The following is a 10,847-nucleotide window of genomic DNA, read 5'->3' on the forward strand; positions in this document are numbered from 1 at the left end:
ATTGATACAGAAGCATGTTTTTTTTTTTTTTTTTTTTTTTGTAAATAATACAATACACACTTATTATATACTTTCAATTCTAGAAAGAATATTACACATGTGAACATAGTATTAGGAATGCAACATTTATGAGTTTTCATACATGAAAGGTTAGTTAGTCGTGCATTATAGCTAATTGATATAAAAAAAAAATAAAGATCTATGTTCCACGACGTTGAATTGCGGGACGTATCACCATCACTAAACCGTTAGCGAAGAAAGTAATTACGTATGTTGCAGAGAGAGAAAGAAAGTGATGAAGATATGTTATATCTCTACATACACCCACATATACACAATGCACATCATGAATATTTTTCCTCCCTTACCCCTGTCAATCTTTTCCCGCCTTTCTTCGTAGGTGGAAGAGATTCCAATGGTAGTCACTGTTAAAACAATCTCCTTCCCTTCCCTTCCCTACCATCGCGGACTTACACCTCGGTGAATTGCGTTTGGTTTCCCTCTTCTACAACAATGCTCATATAAAAAGAAGAGCATTCCCAGGAGGAGAAAGCCATTGCACAATCTACACTCGAGGCTCAACGACCAAAGCAGTGTACTTCAGACACAGTTTGGTGGAGTTAAAATATGAATCAGGTGAGTTTTCCCGTTCTAATAACGGACGTACCGTACTAGATGCGAGTGTGACGATAATAACGTTAATATACTACATATTAAACGTGGTTAAGAGCGAGGAGAAGAAAATGTCCATTAACAACAATATGTGAGTTTTTTTATGTGGTGATGTGTGAATTTATCAAAGTGAACTGTGAATTTGTTGGTATCTTCTCGGTTTATTCGAAGGAGATGCGCTTGGAGTATAAGGCATACTTAGTCCAGTAAGCTTCGAAATATAATATGAGCCATTTTTGTCTATCTGGTAACTTTAATTTGGTTGCATTTTTCTTGTTCAACTAAGATGTGAACCGGAACATATTCAGCGACATATGCATTACTTTGGTTTATATATTGTGCCATAGTGTCCATTTTTCTAGGTCCAGGAGGAAGAGACCTATAGAGTCGTTTCAAGTCAGAAATTATAGACTTTTAGCGATATTTTCCCCAACCTAAATTACTTTTGTGTAGACTTTACAGAGAAGGACTAAATGGAATTTGAACCTCATCTGGTATGTTATACGTGCTCCCATGTATGTGTGGCATCATATCTAGTGTTTAATTCAAATAAACGTGGCCTCGTGATTAACATGCCAGTCTTTTTATGGTGCATGTAGTCTAAGGTTCGAGTCCCTGTGTTGACTCACTACTCTGACCTTCTTCAATAAAGAAATACTGGAAATATGGGTCAAGAAACCCAGGAGGAGTGGTTGAGTCGATTATTAACCATTAATAATCGCAGTTGGATGTACACCCCATGGCTTCTCTATAAGCTGACATTTTTCACTCTCATGCAATTTGTTTACCTCATTGTACATAAGAAAACAAAACAAAAAAGAACAGTCAGTAAAAGACTGTTGGGATTAACAAAGAGAGTGCAAGTGATTATTTTTGAAGAAATTCTGTGTCTATTTTTCAACATTTGTCTGCAGAAGCTGACGGAGAAACTCATGGTAAATCTTAATCAGAATCGCCACTTTTGAAGATTTGAAGTCGAGAACTCGCGTTTTCGAGATAAAAACAAAAGCCATTCACTGAGTCTTTAAGAGCCACGAAGGAGTATGGCTGTCTATACTGTATATTATTCTAGCAAATTTCAGAAGTGAATTGTCACCCCTTCTTTACTATTAACAAATTGCACCCTGAACCACATGTTTTCCTAACATTCGGATTCAAATATATTTTAAACGATACTAAATTACGATACCTTCAATATATATACCTTCAATAGATATACCTTCAATAAAATATCAAAATTATGTGACACCTTACAACTCACAATATATTTCAGACAATTACAATACTAACCTATTTTAGAATGTCGTTTCGTTTGAATTTAGGAAACATTTAAGAATATTACTACTTTAAAACTTAAAGGAAATAATGATATGCATCAAAAAATCTTTAAATTTCGAGGGTTTAAAATTAGAACACATTATCTCTCGTCGATTAAGTTCCGTTTAATAAGCATATGTGTTCATTTTGCGGGGTATTCTTCTTTTCTATTTGAAATGCATTTAAAAATTATAATCTACTAGCATCAATTAAACGCTTCGCTGGTTTAAATTGAAAAAAATAGTAATATGGTGTGTTAGTCAGTCACTTTTACTACTACTAAAGCGATCTCTGATATCGGTCATTTTCGATCATTTTCATATTTCTCTTCCCCCCTCCTCCCCATGTTGCGTAACTGAATTTAAATTTAACCGGCATCGGAAGAGTCACTGTATATCTCAGCGACCTTTGAAACCATGGATTCAACACTGATATTGGCCATGTCCGATCATTTGTATATATATATCGGAGTTATAGGCTACCAAAAACGTGAAAAAATGAACTTTAATGGTCCATAGCTCCAAAACTATGGGATCTACCGTAGTCGGGCCAAGACTTTACTAAGGAACTAATATGTGCTCTATCCAAAAATACATGCTTCAGAATTCTGCAGTACTTCCGCAACATTTTTTATAGAGATAGTTAGTGAGTACTTCAGATTATATGCCCGTAACCAAACTACCTGTACAAAAATTTTTGTGTGAGTACCTTAGGATTCTGAAACATGTATTTTTGGATAGAGCGCATATTAGTTCCTAAGTAAAGTCTTGACCCGACCACGATAGGTCCCTTAGTTTGGGAGCTATAATCTTTTAAAGTTCATTTTTTTTATGTTTTCGGCAGCCTATAAGTCCGAAAGGAATCATTTGTGCACCCAGGTTGGTCTATACTTTTCGTCTTATTTTGGTGTCAGGAATCACTTCCCAAACGTTGTCCGTGTTTTTTTTAAACACCCTATATATATCCTAAATTATAATCTACTAGCATCAATTAAACGCTTCGCTGGTTTAAATTGAAAAGAAAAATAGTAATATGGTGCGTTAGTCAGTCACTTTTACTACTACTAAAGCGATCTCTGATATCGGTCATTTTCGATCATTTTCGATCATTTTCATATTTCTCTTCCCTCCCCCTCCCCAAGTTGCGGTGCTGAATTTGCATTTAAACTGGATCGGACTGTCACTGTTCATCTCAGTAACCTCAAAAACTATGGATTCGACACTAATATTGGTCTTTTTTTTTTAATCATTTTTATGTACGAGGGCTATCCAGAAAGTAGATTACGTTTTGGAATAAAAAATCAACAAAGTATAGGAAACAAATTTTATTATATACAGATGAAAGCCACACACAAATACTACTTTTCGACATAGTCACCATTCAAATTAAGGCATTTATCGTAGCGATGTACGAGCTTGGAAATTCCTTCGTCGAAAAATTCGGCCGCCTGCGACTTCAACCACTTCGTTACCTCTTCTTGCAGCTGTTCGTCGTCATCAAAACGCTGCATAGCCAGCCACTTCTTCATTGCTGGGAATAGGTGGAAGTCGCTCGGTGCCAGGTCGGGACTGTACGGCGGATGAGGAAACAACTCCCACTGAAAAGATTCAAGAACTTCACGCGTGACATTTGCCGTGTGGGGCCGGGCGTTGTCGTGAATCAACAAGATCTTAGAGCTCAACATTCCTCTGCGCTTGTTTTGAATTGCTCTTCTGAGGTTTTGCAGAGTTTGGCAATACCTTTGAGCGTTTATTGTAGTGCCTCTTTCCAGGAAGTCCACCAAAATCACACCTTTTCTGTCCCAAAAAACAGTCGCCATCATCTTCCTTGCCGACATTGTTTGCATGCATTTCTTGGGTTTTTGGGGAGAACCTGTGTGCCCCCACTGCATTGATTGCAATTTCGTTTCACAGTTCACGTGTTTCACCCATGTTTCGTCACCAGTAACGATGCGATCGAGTAAAGAGTCACCATCCTTATTGTAGGCGTCCAAAAAGTGCAACGCTGCAGCCATTCGCTGATTTTTGTGGTCCTCTGTCAAGATTTTTGGAATCCATCTTGCACAAAACTTGTGGTAACCAAGCTTTTCGCTGATGATTTCGTGCAACAAACTTCGCGAAATTTGTGGAAAACTCAAAGAAAGTTCCGTTATTGTGAACTTTCGATTTTCACGGACTTTAACATCGACTTTTTCGACAAGTTCGGCAGTCACTTTGCTGGGTCTCCCACTTCGATCTTCGTCGTGAACATTGGTTCGGCCATTTTTAAATCTTATGACCCACTGTCGCACTCCACCTTCAGTGATAATGTTGTCCCCATACACTTCACACAGCTGCCGATAGATTTCTATCGGTTTACAGTTTTTTGCTGTCAGAAACCTTATTACTGCACGCACCTCGCAGCTCGCGGGATTTTCAATTAACGCAGATATTTCAAACCGTCACAGTATCTTAACGGAGCACAGCACGAACCTCTCACTAGCACGGCTAGATGCCGACTGAGCTGCGCAACGCTCTGACCCCAAGATGGCCGCGCTAGCCCCGCCCCTAGCGGACACAGACGAAAACGTAATCTACTTTCTGGATAGCCCTCGTATTTACCTTCTCCCTTTCCCAAGTTGCAGGGCTGAATTTAGACGTAACTGGGATCGGAAGTGTCGCTGTTCAACTCAGTAACCCCAAAAACTATAGATTCGACACTAATATCGGTCATTTTCGATAATTTTAATATGTCTCTCCCCTTCCCTCCGCAACTTACACCGTCAAGGTGATATAATAAAAATCATCCCAGGCCCGAAGCTCATCTATGTTGAAAATTTGATCGAGATCGGTCGGGTGGTTCAAGAGTTATTAAGTTTTATAATATAAAACTCCCCTTCACCTCCCCTTCCCCTAGGTTCTACGGTCTAAGTGAAATTATAAATAAAACTTTCCAGACCCAAATCTCATCTATGCTGAAAATTTGATCGAGATCGGTCTGGTGGTTTAAGTTTTATTTAATTTTATATATCGCCCATTTTCCTTCCCCTCCGCTAAGTTGCACCGTCAAATTGATACGATAAAAGCCATGCCAGGTTCGAACCTCATCTATACCTATATGGATAATTTTATTGAGATCGGTTGGATGGTTCAAGAGTGATGAAGTCACAAAGACAGTGACTTTCATTTTCTTTTCTTTTCTTTTTTTCACATATATACCGGTATCTCCCCTTTCTCTAGAGTTGCCATAATTTTTTGATCCAAAGTACGGACAAGCTTTAAAATGACGACCTATCAAAGATACGGTGCCCAAACACAGAACAAATATTTTGATTTTTTTTACTTAAAAATCATCATCTTAGGTTATCACACAAATGTTTACTGTAATACTTAAAACACTATTGGAAACTAACATGTTTTATATTTTTTTTTTCATTAACTAAAATATAATAAATCATACCATTAAATTACGTATATTAAATCTAACCAAAAGAACTCTGGAATGGAAAAATGAGACACTTTTTAAAAACATAACCTACTTTATTAATATTAACTAAAATATAATACACAATTCTTTTCGCCCGAGATTTTAGCAATTTCCGACTCGGACATTTTTGGGCAGCTTCAAAAACTATTAAATACGGACATTTCCCTATTTCATGCTTTGTACAATACGGACACGGACACAGACCTAAAAATACAAACAGTCCTCACAAAATACGAACATAATGGCAGCCCTACCTCTCTCCCTCGTCTGCATTGCACCGTCAAACTGAAATGATAAATAAATCGTCCCAGACCCGAACGTTATCTATGTTGAATGTTTGATAATGTTTGGTCTGATGGTTCAAGAGTTATTAAGTTTTATTCATTTTTATATATTTCTCCTTCTCCTCTCTCTCTCACCCCTAGGTCTACCGTCAGTGAAGTGACAAAAAACTATCCAGGCTCAAGCCTCATCCATCATTGAAAATTTTATTCAGATCGGTCTGATGGTTTAAGAGTTATTAACTCACGAACATAGGCACTTTTATTTTTATTTGCATTGATTTTGTTTGGTTCCCCCTCCCACCCCTCTTCCATAAGTTGCTCCATCAAAGTGAAGTCATAGAAAACATCGAGGTACAAATCTCATCCATGTTGAAAATTTGATGGAGATTGTTAGTTTGGTTCAAGAGTTATTAAGTTTTATTTATTTTTTTATATCTCCGCTCCTTTAAGTTACATCATCAAAATGAATAGATAAAAACCATCCCAGGACCGAACCTCATCCTTGTTGAAAATTTGATCGAGATCGGTCGGGTGGGTCAAGAGATTAGGAGTCACAAACATAGTCACTTCCAATTTTATAATATACATTATGTTCTCCTTTGAGACCTGAAACAGTTGAAACAGTAAGTGTGAATCAATTCCTAAGAATTCTTGTTGTAACACATATCAAATGCTGAAGTTCTTGTCGAAAAATCGATTGATTAATTGATGAGGCAATGGAGATACGATAGAAAAGACTGAAAAAAGGTACTCATAACTTTGAATGAACCATCATCGCCATTTATTATGTAATTTTAAGGGTTCAGAAAACAAAACCGAAATTATCTATATTACAAGTTTTGTTGGTTCCTCGAATTCTTATCGTAACGTTTATTTCTAATAACTAAACATCACTACTCTTATCATGTAGCTTTGTTGACACTGACAAAGCTAAAATGATTCTATTTGTTTGGAATTCTCATTGTAGTATGTATTTTGAGTAACCATCCATCGTCTCTTATAACGTAGGTAGTTGAGTTCCCTTAGAGACCAAACAAAATGCTATACTGCAAGTTTCATTGGTTCCTTCGAATTTTTATGGTAATACTTTTCTTTTAACAACCAAATCATCTCCCCTTATAACATAGTCTTGTTGACTCAGGGAACCTAAAAGATTTTGCAAGTTTTATTGGTTCCCTCGAACTTTTATTATGATACTATTCGTTTTTAATAACCAATCATCACTACTTATAACATAATTTTGTTCACTTCAACATTTAAAAAAAAAAAAAAAAAAAAGTTATTGGAAGTTACATTGTTTCGTTGAAATCCTATTATAACGTCTAAGTGATAACAATAGCTTAAGTTACTTTGCAAAATCATTATAACTCAAAGTGCTCATATTTAGTGAACGAACTTATTCATTATTCATCATGTACTTCTTTGAACTTAGGAAACCAAACCAAGTGTACTAAGTAATTTCTTTGATTCCACATGAATTCTCCCTACAGCTCGTAAGAAATACAATAGTTATTTTTTAATTGAGGCCTATTCCGGAAGAAGGGTACATAGACCGTTTCCGTGAGTGGAGAAAATGAGCCTTAAAGATATAAAAAAAAGATTTAAGGCTCATTTTCTCCATTCACGGAAATGGTCTATGTGCCCTTCTTCCGGAATAGGCCTCAATTGTTTGTGTATAAAACAAATAAACCGAAGAATGATAAAGAACTTTTTCATTATTATTATTATTATTATTATTATTATTATTATTATTATTATTATTATTATTATTACTCAACCTTTTATGCAACATTCGTTGGGAATGGCATCTGGCAAATAGTCGTCTAGCACGTTCTAATTCTAATAGGCTGTTAATGGATACTCAAAAGGCTCGTGAGTTTAATAACAAAATGTACAATATTATTACATGAATGAGAATTGGATAAACAGCTAATCACCAGATACCCATTCCAAACTTACGTTGGGTAAATAGGCACGTAAGCGATGATTATGGTGCGAAAATTTTTTTATCATTCTTCGACCTGTTTAGTTTATGAAAAAAAAAGTATGAAAGAACTATTATATGTCTTAAGCATTTTAGGAATAATTATGTGGATTCAATGGAACTTATTGTTTAGGGCAGTGGTTCTCAACCTTTTTTGACTGATAACACACTTGATTTTTTTATTAATAATAACATAAATCATAGTAGTGTAAAACTATAAATTTCTATAAAGTAGTGACTCTATGTATTACTAAGCATTGTTCCTGTCGCTGAAGGCGCTGACTGGTACAGTCTATCTCAAAATTGACTTTAACTAATTACGTAATGTGTAATGATTTTTAAAATTTAAAATCCTGCGACACACCTTATGACACTGCGTGATACACCAATGTATCGCGACATACCTGTTGAGAACCATTGGTTTAGGCTTATCTTGGTTTGCTAAATCCAAAATAATATATTATAGATTGTATTAGTTGCTGTTCAAAATTTATAAACATTTTTCATATTATTGTTATTTTCCAATGAAAGCTATTATCATTCTGTAGAAATTATAAGAATTTTAGGAACCAATGACACTTTATTCAATATACACTTTTATTCTCTTACTTGTAATATAGAGTCCATAAAAGTACGTAATAAATGGTGATGATCGATTATTCAGAATTATAGGCACTTTTCGATTTTTTTAATGCAAGCACTATAGTATTTCGAACGAATTTCTCCCCTTTGTCTTTTTCCTTCCACTGTATTTTCTAGCTTGTCCCTCAGAAACAATTACTTCTCAAGGAATGTTCTAAAGTTTTTCTTATTCACTTTTTTAATTACACTCAATAATTGATATTTCTTCCATTTCTTAGCTTTATCAATTCCTTATTCGTTTTCCATTCGAGCCAGCTAATTTCTCTATCCTTTTCCACGTCTACATTTCGAAAGTCTTTGGGGGCGCGGTTGCTCAGTGGTAGAGCGTTCACCTCTGGTGCTTGGGGTCCCGGGTTCGATCCCAGCCTCCGCCAAGTGAACTTTGTGGTGGACAAACACCGTGCTCGTGGGTTTTCTCGGGGTTCTCCCGTTTCCTCCCACTTTCTTCATTCCACCATTTTCATTCATCTCTCATTATCACCGTCTCCTTTAGCCTCACCGGCATAACCGTGGGACGTAAAACTTAAAGATTTCATTTCATTTCATTTCATTTCGAAAGTCTAGAAACATATCTTCCTTTAGTGTTCATATTTTCTGCCCCGTAGGCTATAAAGCTCCACACAAAAGTATTTAACTGTTCCCTCATGACCACAGGATACATAATTTTAGCTCAAGAGACCTGGTTTCCATTTCCAGCATAAGTTCATGTGTGCCACAGAAGCCGAGTGTCCATGCTAGACCTGTACCCAAATTTATCCCACTCCACAGACATGCTGTATTGCAATATATGTGAAACTTTTCGATATACAAAGAAATAAATGCCCCCAAGCAGTTACAGCTCGGATCGTCACAGCTTAGTAATATTTATATATATAAAATCTTCCTATTCAGAAAGCTCCATATTACTTGCAAAACATATACAGAGTGTTCCGGAAATAAACCGACAAACTTTGCACACGTGTTCAGGACCTTAATACAAGATAAAAGTTTATCTACGACTTTGCTCGAAAGCCTAACTATGAAGATGAGGCCTCTTTAAGATAATTACCGGAATTTTTGTCGAGTGGCTACACTGAATAAAATAACCCAGAAGTTTCGCATATGTATTGAGGACTTCAATAGAAGTAGAAGATTTTTTGCGATTTTGGTCGAATACGCCTAATTATGGATATGGGCCAATTTAACCCTTTCACTGTGGAAGGCGACGGAAAAAAAATTCCCTAACCTGCGAATGTCGATTATAGTCGACGTGTTAAAATTTGTCTGTATCTAGGGTTTGTCGATTGTAGTCGCCAAAGGTTCTCTGTGTGATTTCTATTGTTTATCGACATTTCTGACCAAAGTCGCAGATTATCTTCTTGTATTGAGATCCTGAACTCATATGTAAAATTTCTGGGTTCATTTCCGGAGCACCCTGTATATATTTTTCTTATTGAAACATCTTGTTTTGTTAAAAAAAAATAGCTCTCTTACTATAAATGGCAATTAATAAGTAGTTCTGTTCCTTGGGAGTTACCAAAAACACTCTAAACTAGACAATATATTTCATGTTATATTGGTATCAAATGCCGTAACTCAACTATTACTTGATTACTATTATCCGACATTTTCTTGTGTTACTTTCGAAATTGTGTTGACTTTTCGTTCTGCTATAATACGTAAGAAACGGTTTCAGAAGAAATGACCGGTCAGAATAAGTCCAACTCCTTACTGAAGGGCAGATGTCAAAATAATTCCAACCAGTCACTGAAGCCCTATTATCAGAACAACTGAAAGCAGTTATTGAACTTATTCTAGTTACTCCGCGGACATTGCACCGTCTGATTATCACCTGTTCCATTTCTTGGACAATCACCTTAGAAGACGCTAGTTCAAATCCCTAGTAGAGGTGTAAAATGCACTTGATACCTTCTTCGCTTCACGGCCCATCAAGTTCTACCGCGATGGAATCCATGATCTTCTATAACGTAGGCAAAAGGTCGTCGATGCTGATGGGGACTATTTTTTATCTTTCATGTACGTCCTAGGTGACATATCGATGTCCGAAGTTGGTAGGTGAAAAAGCGACTGAACTTTCTTGGTTATCTTTATAGATTGTGTAAGCGTTTTCGTTTGTAAGCAATTTGTGTGTATAGTTATCTTAAACCACGTGAACTAAATCTTATTGTTACTCAGAAAGAGCAGTTTAAAAACTATTTTCTTGTATCTTTATCAACTTATGATTCAGAAATAAGTCTTTCATTTTAGCGATGCATGTTATAACTTTATTCTCATATTTAATGTAGAGAAAAAGAGCCATATTTTGATACATTTCCTTTAACTCAATCCTCCTTTGAAAAAATCTGGAGGATCTGTTGAACAAATTAATTACAAAATCATCATTATTTCTGTGCTAAAAACAGACTAGTAAAAGCAAAGAAAGAAACATAATTGGGAAATCCAAGCACGAGTGCTTCGTTGATGTTCCGTTTATCTTGGGAACA

General features: G+C 36.1%; 1 protein-coding gene across 1 annotated transcript in view; it reads left to right on the forward strand.

Annotated features, from left to right (window-relative positions):
* Nucleotides 1-542: 542 nt before the first annotated feature.
* LOC145662165 (uncharacterized) overlaps nt 543-10,847 on the forward strand; it is a 48,774-nt gene continuing 38,469 nt past the window's right edge. Inside the window, exon 1 of the mRNA XM_081727500.1 lies at nt 543-636. Coding sequence (XP_081583626.1) covers nt 628-636 — 9 coding nt within the window. The 5' untranslated portion in view covers nt 543-627. The remainder of the gene's footprint in view (nt 637-10,847) is intronic.

The sequence above is a fragment of the Thermobia domestica genome, chromosome 10 (assembly GCF_964235325.1).
Source record: "Thermobia domestica chromosome 10, izTheDome1.hap1.1, whole genome shotgun sequence".
Classification (NCBI taxonomy): Eukaryota; Metazoa; Arthropoda; class Insecta; order Zygentoma; family Lepismatidae; genus Thermobia; species Thermobia domestica.